This window comes from Prionailurus bengalensis, chromosome D4, assembly GCF_016509475.1.
Source record: "Prionailurus bengalensis isolate Pbe53 chromosome D4, Fcat_Pben_1.1_paternal_pri, whole genome shotgun sequence".
NCBI lineage: Eukaryota > Metazoa > Chordata > Mammalia > Carnivora > Felidae > Prionailurus > Prionailurus bengalensis.
This window is the reverse complement of record NC_057359.1, coordinates 28851690-28867362: the sequence shown is the minus strand read 5'-3', so window position 1 is coordinate 28867362 and position 15673 is coordinate 28851690. Positions and strand designations below refer to the sequence as shown.

Below are 15673 nucleotides of genomic sequence, written 5' to 3'. Positions count from 1 at the left end.
TGTTCTCACACGGGCTAACTGTGATGTGAGGCAAGCAACTCAGTGCCTAGGGCCCCTTTCTCATCTCTAATGTGGTCTCATGAAAATGGCTGCAGGGGGAGGGGAGGAACTGACCAGAAAGGAGGTGAGGGAACTACTGGATGCTGGAACGTCCTCTATTAGTTTAGGGTGTAAACAATTGGCAAAAACTCAGACTTAAAATCTGTGCACTTTGTTTTATGTTAATTATACTTTCGTTAAAAACAAACAAAAAAAATGGCTTCCAAGGTTTCTTCTGGTACTGTGATTCTCTGACAACTCTCCACATGAGGCCCTCGCCCCTCTTCATATTGTACATTTATGAAGTCATGAATAGTCCTCTATGAAAGCAGTATGAACTCAAAGATGCTTTTCTCACACTCACCTTCGACCGTTCATTTCTATAGCTGTGCCTGCTCCAACCCACTCTTAGTATCATCAGCAAGTCAAGCATTTGTAAATAGCTATTCCCTGTGCCCAGGCTCATAATCAGGGTAAACATTTTAATAGTTAAAGATTAATAATAATGCTTGATTGTTATTTATAAATAATCCATACTGATGAGAATTAAGAATAGTAAACAATAACTCCTACCACAACTGCTATTGAACATTCACTGTGTGCCAAGAACTGTTCTGAACACTTCATGTGCATTATCCCAATTAATCCACACAGCATTCCTGAGGAATAAGAACTGTTCTTTTCATCACATCGTGAGTCATCACAAGCTCCTCCCTCCCGACCTTCCTTCCCCACATACTCCGTTAATCTTCTTGAGTAAATTTGGATCCTAGATTTTTCTAGAAGCTGAGCTCAGCTGCCCTGTGGTTCTCTGGTTTCCTGCTCCTCCTTGTCAATATTGCCCATTAATATTGCCAAGAGTGGGAAGAACTGGTGAAATAAATGTTAGGTTGGTAAATGATGGGAACCAGACCACTGGTTCCCTCTCCTGCGATTCCTGGGCTGAAATCATTTCACATGAGGTCTTTCCAAGGAAGAAGAGTGACCAGGTTTTATTCAGAATCACAAGATTGGACACTGCCTACAGAGGTTCTCCTCTGGTCCTCCTCTTGTTTCCAGAATGAGATGTATGGAAACTAGCTGACAAAGACATTTCCCTGTCATAGGCTCAAAAGGAATCACCAAAATTTCCCTTAGGGATGCAGGTCCTTTTTTGACAGTTCAACTCAATCATTTAGTAATGATTTCCTGCATTCTTGCTCTACTCGAGGCACCCCAAAGGTGTGCCACGTATACACATAGGAATAAATTTCTGACCCTACCTTTGAAGAGTTTACAGTTTTAATGGAAGAAAAAATTTAAAATTCTGGTACATACAATGACACTCTAAGATGTTTGGACAATTTATTAACATATTTTAGCAAGCAGAGTAGATGCTTGCATACCGTAAAAATCACAAGTGTTCAAAATGCCACCACCAGCCACCAGTGAGCTGTTGGCAATGATGACAATACATACGCAGTGATGCAGTCGTATCTGAAAGCTGGAGGCATTTCCTAGGGGAATTCTCATATAATGCAAAGCAAAATGCAGGATGTACAATAAAAGCCAGAAAGCTGAAATATACCAGGGAGCGAGAGCTGGAGAAATCAAACCAAGCCAGGAAGATTTGGAAAGGCTTCTCTACAGCAAAGCGTGTACTGGAAATTGGCATCTTCCCCTATGATTTATATATCATTCGTTCTTTCCTAGCCTTCCAAAGACACAGAAATAGGGCCTCACCCTGCAAGGTTCACAAGGCAACTTTCCACAGACTCCACAACTCTAAAGAAAACTGCTTCCCCCCCGCCCCCCGCCCAAGCTTTCCCTTCTTTAGGATGAGCAACCTCAATGCCTTTTCTTTGTGGTGCCTATTTTCCATGCTTTTAATCATTTTTCCTGAGTTTCTCTGGACTTTATCCAAGTTTCCGTGTCATGCTTAAATTGTATGGGCCCAAAGCAAAGACAATGCTTTAACAAAGGCCTCCAGAGGTTAAACATAATAAAAAGATTCCTCTGTGGCCAGAGAAAGTTATATTGCAGCCGAAGAAAATTAATAAAACTTTCAATGGTTTACCTAAGTGCCTTCTAATTAACGTATTTATGAAAATGCTCACCCAGAGTGGGCTGGAGCACGTGTGGAATTGAGCTGGAAGAGGGAATGTTCTTCCTATAATTTAGCCCACATGAACAGTGATCAAAAGTTCAGTGACCAATACTTTGGCCAAATTTCTGGGACCCAGATGAACACTTTAGGTAAATGAAAGCCTGTGGTATATAAGGCCCCTATAAAAGTTACATTTACGTGCATTGAACTGGTGGTCTTGGGAAGGTTTGAAGTAGAAGAGGGGGGTGGGGAAAGTAAGGGGACCAGATGTGAACATAACCGAAAACACTGTTGCAGTTGGCACTTCAGAGTACCTTTGTTGGCAAACGTAGCATGGAGCCAGAGATTTAATGGATAAAAACACAAAGCTACCCTCTGATGACTAAAGACAGCACACATGAAGCACGCAGCCAGGGAAGGATTAAGCAAATGCAAGCTATTATTTTATCAGCAGTACATTTTTGATAGACAAGCACAGTGATAAATGAAGGGAAAACTTAGTCATAGCATGTCAGACATGGAAGGGAGTGTGGGAAGGACTCCGTTCCTCAGGCCTCTCCACACAAGGACATGCTCCCCTGGAGTGGCACCTCTGACCTCTCTCCAGCTGCTCTGATTGGCTTGGCCACTCTGGGCTGCCTCTTTTCCTATCTGCTTGCCCACAGACGGGGTACTTTTTGGCCAAGTGCCAGGCTGCGTGTATCTGTGTTGTGGAGGCCGGAAGCCGTCCAGGTAGGCAGGTAACTGGACGGGTAAGTTTGTCTAGTTTGGAAATGGAGTATTAGAAAGCCCACTGTGACTGTATACCTGAGTATTCCCAAGTCCAGCTTCTGTCAGTAACAAAACCTTTACTGTGCTCTCCTTCTATGGTGTCTCAGCTGGCTATAAACTCTAAAGGACAACATCCCCTTCCCCTGAACCCCAACGGGAATTTCAGATGCCATCTGTTCCCAGAATGCCCAATGGAAATGGCCATGGCTTCCTCCTTCACAATTATGGGCACAAAGTGAAAAGCCATCTCCGTTGCTACGGGCAGTAGACAGAGCACATAAGAAGTGGTCCTGCCCGCTCCCCAACCTCGTATCCCTGGGAATATGGCTAGAAGGAAAAAATAACAAATGTCTTTCTTTGCCTTGCACTACAGCGCACGGTTTTCAACTGCACACCTCCTCTAACAGTCAAGCAGCCCTGAGGCTGTAGGTGAAGAGCACAGTGCTTCTTCATCATGAAGAATTTGACAACCCCAAGCAAAGTCTTTATTCTACAGAGCAGCACAGTACAGCTTTGCCCCAGGAAACCTACCCAACCAGTAGGGACAGCACCCTCATGCTCAAAGGCAGAATTCTCAATTTCTGTCTTCCGTTCCAAGGCGACTCATTCCAATCAATAAGAGTGACTCAGACATGGCAGTGACTCTCCAGGTGGGAAGGTGGATCAGATTCCAAGTAAGGCATGGACATTATACACAGTTTTTAAAACTCCCCAGGAAAGATTCTGAATCACGTCTATAGGGGATCAAGCCCAGATGGGAATCCAGGTGTTGTAACTCAGTAGAGATATGAACATGGACACATTGCTGTCTAAAACCTCAATACCTTTATCTATAAAATGGAGATAATAAAGCCTATCTATCTTATAGGCTTATCCTCAGGACTAATCAAGATGACATTTAAGTCAAGACTTTTCCTGATTTCAAGCATCCAATGACTTCTCTATCATTTTGGGATAGGCTAGGGTATGTTGCAATAACAAACATCCTCAGTGTTTCAGTAGCTTAACAACAGAAAAAAGTTTATTTCTTGCTCCTAACAAGTCCACTGAGGATCGCACTAACTCTCTAGAGCACCTGTCCTCCCTATGCAGAAATTTTGCCACCCAAAACAGAGTAGGCTACATTGGCCTACTCTGAGCTCAGTGGCAGGAAAGGGTCTCACGTGCAAGTAAGTATTCCCACGTGAAAGTAATAGTGTCACTTCTATCCACAACTCTCCTCTTCCCAAGAGTGCATAAGTAAAATCCAATAAGCAATCTAGGATACTGTGTATAGCTCAGGGAAGACTAGTCCAAAATAGGCAAGTTACTAAGCAGGAAGTGGAAATCCCTTCCATTCCTCCAAAAAGCAAAATGCAAGCGGTAAGACATGCCTGTCATAGGAGAGGGCTCAATGGCTTTATGTCCTAATAGTACCAACCACCACTGCAACCACTGCAGTAAGAGTGAGAACAACATGGCAAAACACAACCAACACAAGGGAATTTGCACTAAAAGCGTATCTTGGTTGGTTTACTCTGGGCTTTCTCTACCAGAAGGTACTGGACATAGTGACTGTGTATAAACAGGAAAAGTGGGTAAACTAAGCTGGGTGTACAAGTCCCAGGAATGAAGCATGATGCAATAATGCACAATTTGGACACTTCGTACCTCCTATGTCCATTCCCTTCCTCCCTTTTGGTTCTCAAAGCTAGAAACAGTTGAAGGTCTGGGGAAGCTGCAAGTGAATATCCAATGGCCCATGCTGATTTTTAAACACTTTAAACCGATTTTCTCTGATCCACTTTGAAAAAGAAGGAATCACTATTCAAGTTAATGGAGTCCTAACCCAGGAGGTTACTTGTAACCATGACCTTGTGACAAGCTACCTTGTGTCCTGTGCTCCAAAACAGACTGACAAGCCCCACTGACAGAGGGCCACCCCTACAAATGCACTGCTAACAGCAGTCCTTGGAACGAAAACAGTAGAGTGGCCTACAAAGTAATCCAGCAGACAAGCAACTCCTCTTTATTGTGTTTTTGACCAAATTGGCATTGAAAACCAAAATTAAAAAGTGTAGAAGGAGGGAAGGCATTGAATCTGAGGATTGTGTTGACTTAACCAAACACATAAAAATATTTCACCTGACTTCACAGCGGATTTCATATATACTTCTTTTCTTTTCTTTCTTTCTGCATAAACAATATGCCCACATTTCTGCCTCTCAACTCCCTTTCCCTCCCAGTAGGGTTTTCCTGCTTTGATTAATCATATTTTGGTTTAGTTTCTCAGCAGGGATGACTCACATTCCCAGTGCTTGGAATAAATGCATCATACTGCTCCCTTAAGTGTTTGTTTTTCAGCAAGTTCCCAAATACCAACCTGAAGTCGGCCTCGGAAGGTGACAGAGATCTCTCTGCTGCCAGATCATTGGATGAGCAGGTCTCTGGCTTCATTTCTGTCCAGGATCCCACTGCGATTGTGAAGGTGGAGGCCGGCATCGGCATGGTTACATAGTAATGCCAGCTTGAGCACCCTATAAACAGAAGGAGAAAAACCATAATGAGGCCAATGAATGGTTCTGGACGTCACTCTGTACCTTTTCGCTTTAGGCACTTAAAGAATTTGTGTGATAAGATGGCATGAGCTACTCCTGGAGATGGGTCATATCTACTAAAGGGCATCACTGCAGTTCTCAGGCAGAGCCTAGAGGGATGACGGTTTCAGGGCAGCTAAGGAAGTTTGTATCTCCTTAAAGACCAGGGATCAGTTTGAAGCACTTCAAGTGAGGCTATAAATAAAGGGTAGTACTTGAGATGGTCACGTAAGGGCTACAAACACATAAAGGGCACAGGCTGTACGCTGCTATAGAGACAAGAACATCTTTTGTTCATACATATTGCCTAGAGCAGTGTTTGGCATAAAAAAAAAGATGCTCTGCTGAATACACAGATGAAGAAATGAACACATGCACGATCACTACTGTGTTGCTAAACTATTTTGTCTAAATTCAATTTAAGTCCATCTAAAATGGATATACTAGAGAATGGAGAGACCAGGGAAGGAAGATACCTGGGTTTTAGTCCCAACTCTGAAACTAATTAACTGTGGAAGCTTAGGTTTATCCCTTATCCTTTTTATCTGTTCAGGTATTGGGCTGCTCCCCCATTCCTTAAGGAGCAGATGAAAACCAGGCCTAGAGAGTTTCAGGGGAGCCAAGGACTCCCAGCTAGTTTGTAACAGGCCTGGAATTTCAGCTGAGGCTCCCCACCCCAGCCAAGGGTGTGCGTTCCACTTAGGCCAAAACATAGTGAAGGTGTTTACAAAAAAAACAAATGACTGATACCTTATAACACTATACTTCTTACTTCTACGATGGGAAAATGCTTTCACTGTTTCTGATATCTGAATGCACCCTACAACCTGATCTAATACAGTATTTTTTTTTCCTGAGCATCTGCTATAAATTGATGATGTCGTTAAGGAGAATTCATATCACCTCTTGTTGTGGAACACACTTCTCCTTTCCTCATGTTCCATGTAGGGAATTTCCATTACTCAAATAGCCCTAGCCTCTCTTTCAGCCCCATACTAATTCTTTTGCAGGAGCTATTCTTGTCATTCTTTTTTTTAAGTAAATATATATATTTTTTTAACGTTTATTTATTTTTGAGACAGAGAGAGACAGAGCATGAACAGTGGAGGGGCAGAGAGAGAGGGAGACACAGAATCTGAAACGGGCTCCAGGCTCTGAGCTGTCAGCACAGAGCCCCACGCGGGGCTCAAACTCACAGACCGTGAGATCATGACCTGAGCCGAAGTCGGACACTTAACCAACTGAGCCACCCAGGCACCCCTTTGTCATTCTTGTTAAAAGTTTTAGAGGGCCATACACTCATGGAGTGGCCTGTGATTGTCCAATATGATCAGTGAGTGGATAAGATGTCAAATTCAGAGTCAAATAGTAACATGCCCACATTGGCCAGCAGACCTAACATGACATTTTTCAAAGTGTTTTACTTGTAAAAATCAATAATAAAGGTTAGATTTCGATCTCCCTATGCTTGTCTTCTCTGTCTCTCAACTCATTTGAAACTCCAAAAGCTAGAGGGGTCATTATTTATTATCCCCTGAAACTACCAACTTAGATCCAAAGAAACAAAATTTTAGGGGCGCCTGGTTGACTCAGTCAGTGGAGCACAGAACTCTTGATCTTGGGGTTGTAAGTTCAAGCCCCATGTTGGGTGTAAAGATTACTTAAAAATAAAATCTGGACCAGCTGGGTGGCTCAGTCAGTTAAATGTCCAACTCTTGATTTTGGCTTGTATCATGATCTCATGGCTTGTGGGATAAAGCCCTGCGTTGGGCTCTGTGCTAACAGCAGAGCTCTCTCTCTCTCTCTCTCTCTCTCTCTCTCTCTGCCCCTCCTCCCACTTGCACACACCCACTCTCTCTCAAAATAAACTTAACATAAAATCTTGGGGCGCCTGGGTGGCTCAGTCAGTTGAGCGACCGACTTTGGCTCAGGTCATGATCTCACGGTTCATGGTTTGAGCCCCGTGTTGGCCTCTGTGCTGACAGCTCAGAGCCTGGAGCCTGCTTCTGATTCTGTGTCTCCCTCTCTCTCTGTCCCTCCCCTGCTCATGCTCTGTCTCAGAAATAAATAAACATTAAAAAAATAATAATAAAATCTTTTTTTTTTATGTTTGTTTATTTTTGAGAGAGAGAGACAGAGCACGAGTGGGGGAGGGCAGAGAGAGACGGGGAGACACAGAATCTGAAGCAGGCTCCAGGCTCTGAGCTGTCAGCACAGAGCCCGATGAGGGGCTCAAACCATGAACCGTGAGATTCATGACCTAAGCCAAAGTCAGATGCTTAACCGACTGAGTCACCCAGGCACCCCAAAATAAAATAAAATCTTAAGAAAAAAATTTAAATAGAGAACAAAGGCTTAAACATAAAGAAAAACTATGATATCAAGTTTGAATAAGTATGATAGGACATGAAGTTTGGAAGTCACTGGAGGAGATATTTGATGAAAGAATATAGAAGGGCATACTCAGAACTACTGGAAACCCATCACAGAGGCAGCCATGCTCCCAAACCTGTTTGTAAGTTCATCCTGCTTCTGGAGTCAGAACAGCCACTCTAAGAAGCTGAAGGCACACTCCTCTTTAAAGAGACAACCAAATCCAGTGATGTTGGAGCCAATCCGGTGATGTGTGTAGCTTCTACTCAGCTTGAAAGAAAGCCACAGCTTTAAAGAGAACAGCTGCTCTGATCCCCAGCCAGTAAGAAGAGGGTAGAGACAGTCACAGCAGACCTAATAAAAGCATGACATGGACTCAGCATGACACGTTGCACTGAGCCCACCTCCCTCGTTTTCCTACCTTCCCTTAACTACCTCATTCCCTGCAACCTGATGCCGCCCCATGGTTGCTCCATGAAGACCTTCAGTTTGGACTGAACACGATGAGAGGTTGAGGGGAGGCTGGAGATGAAAGAAGAGGAAAGGAGTTGTGGGTGAGGAACTAAATCTTTGGAACAGCCTCAGTTTAAAAGAAAAATCTTGACTAACAAAATTCTCTTAATCAAAGGGCTGTGGTCTGGTCATGCTTTCTGTGACGTACACTTTGCAGTGTTTACCGTGGGCCATTGAATTTTCCTTTTAAAAACTTCAGACACTGGGCATTCGATAAATGGCAATGGTGAGGCTTTCAGGTAAAAATGGAGGACTGAACACATGAAGCTACTTTTGCCTCCTCCCAAAGCCCAATTAAAGGACAGTAAAAGGATTTTTTTTTTTAAGATTTTAAAAATTTTTAAGTAATCTCTACACCCAACATGGGGCTCGAACTCACGATGTCAAGATCAAGAGTCGCACACTCCAATGACTGAGCCAGACAGGCACCCCGTAAAAGGATTTTTTAAAAAATCCATACACCAAGAAGAACAGGGAGACTAAAATAGGAGACAGTAGCTGCAAAATACTGGAAGCTGCCATGCGGATGGAGGCAGGGCTAATGACGCAGCCGATCTGAATCCTGAGTTGGCAACAGAGAAAGACAAGAGCCACCTCATTTTATCCTCTAGAAACCCCAGAAAGCTGGGGGTGGAAGAAGCACAAAACTAAGCAGGCCTGGCTGAACGACCATCTAAGAAGGGCTTAGATCCCCAGATGGACTCCCCTACTCCACACACCTGTGCTAGTTCCCCCCCACACTGCCCCCCACAACACCCCAGCAAGTAACTGGAGATTTGTTTTCTATAGAGAGTAAGAGAAGGCCTCTAGACTGGGGGCGGCTGTGGGTGAGGGTGGGGAAGAAGGGAGGAAACCGGCACAGTTGAAGGCAAATGAATGGGATTAGATGAACATATGCATATCAGATGCTGAGACCACCAGCCAGCTTCTCATTTGGTTCCCAGAGTGCAGGCAATCAGTCTTTTACCCTCCAGGCAGAGGAATGAAAAAGCTGAACAGCCCAAGAGAAGGCAACTAAGGAGACTTAAGTTGGAGGTGTCCTATGATCAGCCTATGGTGAAGCTAGCTCACAGCTGAGAAGCCCTACGTGGGCACAGAGCTTCCGGTCAGTATTTTAGTCCCTACTCCTGAATGCCTACAGACAAATCAAGCACCTCCAGGACATCTAGAAAGCCTCTGACGTGAAACAGAGATGAAAACGAGCAACTTGAAGGTCAGTGGTCTTGCGAGGAGAAGAAAACTTCAAAGAACACCAAACATATACCCACTAAGTATACACTGCTAAGTATTGCAGTGCTGAAATAAGAAGAGTATAATATAAAAAAGGAGCATTCCAAAGTAAAGAGAATTAAAACCACGATCGAAGAAAAGAAAAATTCAATAAAGGTGTGAGATGGAATGGAAAGCTAAGGAAATCTCCCAAAAAGTAGCGAAAGAAGAAAAAAAAAAAAGAGGGAAAAATAGAAACCAGTTCCGCAGGCCCAATATCCAAGTAATAGAAGCTCCAGAAAAAGACAACAGAGAAAAGAGAAAGGGAAAAAAATCATCAGTTAAAAAATTTGAGAAGATTTCCTCAAATTTAAGGGGCCACGAGTTTCCAGATTGAAAGGGCACATAACCCAGGACACTAGATACAAATCAATCTACATCAAGATACATCATTTTGAAATTTAGAACCCTAGGGACAAAGGCAAGATTCCACAAGCTTCCAAAAAGAAGGAAAAAAAATCAACATATAATAAGGACATTTTCAGACATGCAGTTTCACAAAAAATTCACCTCCCACGTATCCTATTCTCTGGAAGCTACTTAAGTATGTAAAATATGCTTCACAAAGATATAGTAAACCAAGAGGAAGGCAGACAAGCCAATACAAGAGAGAAGCACAGGGAATCTGTAGACTAATGGAGAAGGGTGATCCCAGGTGCCAGCTATGTGCCCAGCAGAGAGGGTAACCCAGCTCTTCAGCAGATTCCAGGACCCTGGGAAAGACTGCTTCAGGAGGAAATTGATAGGCAACTTGATGTATTCGAGCACCTTAGAAGACTGAAACAACTTTCAACACCTCTGGGGTTGGTAAATACTAAGCAAATAGGAAAAACAAACAATAAAACAATGATTAACGCCATGAAAAACTAACATGTTGTACAGAAACAATAACATAATCAAAGCTGTACAAGACTCAGCTTCTAAGAACATAGATATAATGATGTGAAGAACACTGATCTAATCAAGGTTATGAAATTTATCACATCGGGATGATGGGATTTGGGGAAGGGGGTATGTGTGTTACGAGGGCATGGAGAGAGCTAAATCCTCACCTGCCAGAGTGGGAAGATCAACCCTGAACAGTCCTGCATCTTACTGAACAACATGGACATATATATCAGATAATCAGCTAAAAGATGTGAAAGGGGTTACTTCTGAAACAGAAGAAATACAGTAGAAGTATTTTGGGGAGGAGTATAGTAAACCCAATAGAACTATTTCACTCTTTGAATATGTGCCTTTTTAGTATAAAAAAATAAAAATAATCAGTCAACTAATGAAAAAAGAACAATACTTTTGGTCCTAAGGTTATACTGAAATGATAACATACAACTCAGAAGTAAGAGGCAATTTAGAGATAAGGAAGAGGTACTAACCTATTAGAAAGTCCTTCTAAGAATAAAGCACTGGCAATGACTCTTTGGATATGACATGAAAAGCACAAGCAACAAAAGCAAAACTAGACAAGCAGGACTACATCAAACTAAAAAGCTTCTGCACAGAAAAAAAAAAAACCCACGAAAATCATCAACAAAATCAAAGGGCAACCTACAGAATGGGAGAAAATATTTGCAAACCACCTATCTGATAAGGAATTAATATCCAAAACATATAAGGAACTCCTACAACTCAACAGCAAAAAATACGATTAAAAATGAGTAAAGAACCTGGATAGACATTTTTCCAAAGAAGATATTCAAATCACCAACAGGTACATGAAACCACGCTCAACATCACTAGTCATCAGGGAAATGCAAATCGAAACAACAGTGAGAGATCACCTCCCACCTGCCAGAATGGCTACTATCAAAAAGTCAAGAAACAACAAGTTTTGGTGAGAATGTGGAGCAGAGAAAGGGGCCTGTTGTGCACTGTTGCTGGGAGTGTAAATTGGTGCAGCCCTGTGGAAAAGAGTATAGAGGTTCCTCAAAAAAATTAAAAATAAAACTAACATACGATCCAGCACTTCCTCTTCTGGGTTTGTGCCTGAAGAAAATGAAATCACCATCTCAAAGAGATTTCTACACTCCTATGTTCATTGCAATGTTCTTTACAAAGGCCAAGGCATGGAAACAACCTAAGTGTCCATCGACACATGAATGGATAAAGAAAGTGAAGTATACGCGCACAACGGAACACTACTTGCCATAAAAAAAGAAGGAAATCCCGCCATTTTGACAACATGGGTGGACCTTGGAGGCATTATCCTAAGTAAAACACATCAGACAGAGAAAGACAAATACTGAATGACCTCACATATTTGTGGAATCTAAAAAAATCGTCAAACTCACAGAGACAGATTATAAATTGGTGGCTGCCAGGGGTTGGGGGGCAGGGGAGGTGGCAGAGAAATGGGTGAAGGTGGTCAAAGGAAACAAACTTCCAGTTACAAGATAAATAAGTTCACAGGGTGTAATGTACAGCAAGGTGACTACAGTTAACAATCCTGTATTGCATATGTGAAAGTTGATCAGAGAGTGGATCTTAAAAGTTCTTAAAAAAAAATGTACTTACATGGGGTGATGGAGGTGTTAACTAACATTATTGTGGTAATCATTTTGCAGTATATACAGATATCAAATCATGACGTTGTACACCCTAAGCAATGTTATAAGTCAATTATATCTCAGTAAAGCTGGGAGGGAAAAGAGAGGAAACCGTGTACACAACAGGCTTTCTCCCTACACTTTGCATTGAAGTTTTGATCTGATGTTTGCTGTCTCTTTGGTTCTTGTACCATACAACTGGCACATGGGCAAGAGGAGGCTTCTGGAAACAGCAAGAACTAGAACTGCTTTCCAGAGAGAACAGTGCTAATGGAATAAGTGGTTTCTGCTAGATGCCTATACAAGGTCACAGAGAGGGCCTAATCACATCCTGTCCCAGGGCCTTTACTGGAATGTCTGTATCCTAGAGGTGATGTGGGGAGGGCACTGGAAGCCAGAAAGAGATGTGGCAGGGAAGAGGGAGAGATCAATGTGTTTGTTTTATTTTATTTTATTTTTTTCGGGCAGAAACCTTAAACGACCTAAAGTTTGGGAGTGAGATAGCAAAAGTGATAGCAGAACCTCAGTCAAGCCCAGCAAAAATATATCCAAACTGCCACTGCTCCCTTGTAGTCTTCTCTGAAGTTAAACAATGGAAAGAAAGGATTTGGGGGGCAGGGGCAGGATGTATTGAAAATATCACTCAAACCCATATCTTAAATGTTCAAGATGATTTTCTTCTATATGATCCTCAGGATTTTTCATTTTTTAAGATTCTTAAAGTTCCTTTACTTAGTGGAGGTCATTTAGAATAAACTGTTTCATATTTCGAGCCTTAACAGCAAAAAAGTTTCTCTAGGCTACCAAGTGACGGTTAAACAGGGGCGGATCAGTGCGCTGGGCCAAATAAAAACTGGCTAGAAACACGTTTCCCAAAGACCCTTGTTGGACCCTTCACAGAGGCTCCCCAAAGCTGTCCAGCCCTGGGCTTCTTGCCCAACCCTGGGTGAATGTTGGAGCGACCGCTGTGACAACTGAACGCTTTCAGTTCTCTGGGGGAGGTTTTTACTAGTTTCTTACTATGAGGGCATGTCTGGTAGAAAAGTCTCATTGGGGTTGTCTGTTAATGGATTATTCCACTGAGCTCAATCTTGTATGAAGACTGCCCACTGCCACAGGGAGCTAGCTGCTCAAGGAATACCTGATCTCATCTTCGAATCCAACGGCAAAAAATGCAAGTAACAAGGTGGAAATACTGCCCCAGAAAGCAGAGCATGCATTCCAAAGACAAAGAGAAATAATTTCTGGATTATCTATTGTTTGGGATAAGCCTACCTTGCAAAGAGAATTGATGAGAGCTTATTTTTTCTGAATATGTCCATTGATTGAGTTCCAGCTCTGGAATCTGACTGCTGGGGTCCAACTCCCTGAGCCACACTTACCAGTTTGGGCACATTGCTTAATCTCTCTATGCATCAGTTTCCTCATCTATAACAAGGGAATAATCATAGTATCTGCCTCATAGGATTATGTGAGGATTAAATTAGATAATATATATAGAAATCACTCGACATAGTAATTGGCACATAATAAGTGTTGAAGAAATGTTAACTGCTGTTGTCTTTACAACTACCTCCCCCTGTTGCTTGGGCTGACTGTCTGGACACAGAGACAAAGAATGTTGAAGGTATGGCTGCCACATGTGCACCAAAGCCTGTGGCCTGATGAGGCCCACATATGGGGGTTTAAGGTTGAATGGCATTAAAACGCAGTGCACACAAAGCGATCCATTTAAAGGAGAATGACAGCCCAAAGGGGGCATCCTGTATGACTTCATATAGAATGGGCCATTTGGAGACTATTTAAATGGTGTTTACTTTAAATGAGCCATCCTCGATGAAACAGACAGTGAATGCCTTCATTTTCCTTTTTGATTCAATCCACTTGCCCTAGACTCCCTTGCTACACCAGCTGCAAAACAAAGAGAACACGCTGTACTTGAATTAACCCAGAGTTTTTCCTCTGCAAAGGCCAGAAGCCCATCACACCACTGGATGATTTCACGGCCAGGCCGGATTCATTAGCAAGACTAACAGGGAGGGGGGAGGTAGGAAGGGGCCCAGAGGAAGTGGCACTCCCTAACCAAGCAGGCTTGAGCAGCCACCCATCTTGCCTCCCTTCTGGGCCTCCTCAGAAAGCTCCTGAATACCCCTTCACCACCTCCTCAAACTGGAACTTACTAAGGGTGGAAAATTCTTATACTCCGATGGTCTCACGGGTAAGACAGATACATCATATCAAGTATTGTTCTTATGATCACAATAGCAGCTGCTATAAGATCCAAATAGACCTGTTCGTGTCCAGAACGGAATTGAAATTTTCTTTGAAGATGATTGTATTTTTTGTAGGTATGATAAGGATTTGAAATAGGTCACTTTTTAAATCATAAGAGGCAGTTCAAAATTTAGTTTTAAAAATTCTTATAACTGGAGTGTTAAAAAATTCCCTTAATTATTTTCTTATTTATCACATTTTAAAACACCGTCCTACGAATAGTTTTAAAGGTTCAGTCTTCCTCCGTCGGAAGAGGAAAGAGGAAAAAGGAAGAATTTGATGGAATCAGCCCATGGAGGCAGAGAGAACTTTTTTACACTAAGCCTGTAAAAAACCTTGCTCATTATTTGGGAAGATCACTTTTATAAAAAGAAAAGCAGAAGAAAATTAAGATACTGTAGTCATTTTGACATATCAGTTATGCCCACTAATAGTAAATTAAATACAAAATATATGGAAAGTCATTATCCTATTCTTAGGGGAGTCTTGGAAATACAAAACACACTGTAAAAATACAGCCACCCCATCCACAACTACCCTGCTTCTAGAGGCAAAGGCAGATAATTTATCTTTGCAAAGTTAAACATCTCACAGAATTTTTTTGTTATTTGAGGAGTTATTGTTTTCCCTGAAAATTAAAACAGGCACTTAAATTCTTCCTATTAAAAGCTCTCACTTTATCTTTTAAACCCTTCCACTGTAGGTTAGACAAATAGCATGAAGCATTTTGGAAACATCAGATTGATACATGCTTTTACTTAACATATCAGGTTTCTTTCCTCAATTCTTCTGTAGCCCCTGCTTGTTTCCTACCTCACGACTGATTTTTTTTTCTCCAGCCCCTCTTCTTAATTTCAGAATTTCCTGCCCAAATTATTCCATGTATCAAGCTATTTTATGATTTTGCAGTATCTTTGTATTACAAATTAAAGGTGCTTAGCAAGGTGTATAGGAACATGTGTATAAAGGAAAATGTGTATTTTTACGTGTATAGAGACAGTCACACCATACACAATGCGCAGGTTATATACGTGTTGTGTTTTTTTGTTTGTTTGTTTGTTTGTTTGTTTTTAATAATCACAGATACATAAAAAGGAGGGAAAGGTCCCGGTTTGGGTTGCTCTTCCTCTCTTGGCTTGCCTGTCCAGTGCTTGGGTCTTTCAGCAAACCCCAGCCCTTTCTCTTTCAGTACTTTTGAGCTGCTGAGTCTACACGTTCTGGTTTTA

The 15673-nt window shown here is 42.1% G+C and overlaps 1 protein-coding gene across 15 annotated transcripts in view; it reads right to left on the bottom strand.

Moving 5' to 3' along the window:
* LOC122475127 (aminopeptidase O (putative)) overlaps nucleotides 1-15673 on the bottom strand; it is a 343878-nt gene that overhangs the window by 266932 nt on the left and 61273 nt on the right. For all 15 annotated transcript variants that reach the window (XR_006295098.1, XR_006295097.1, XM_043566830.1 and 12 more), the window contains exon 4: nucleotides 5259-5412. Coding sequence is in view for 13 of the 15 variants with exons in the window: in XM_043566830.1 (XP_043422765.1) it covers nucleotides 5259-5412 (154 nt within the window). In the remaining 2 variants the exon portion in view is untranslated. The remainder of the gene's footprint in view (nucleotides 1-5258; nucleotides 5413-15673) is intronic.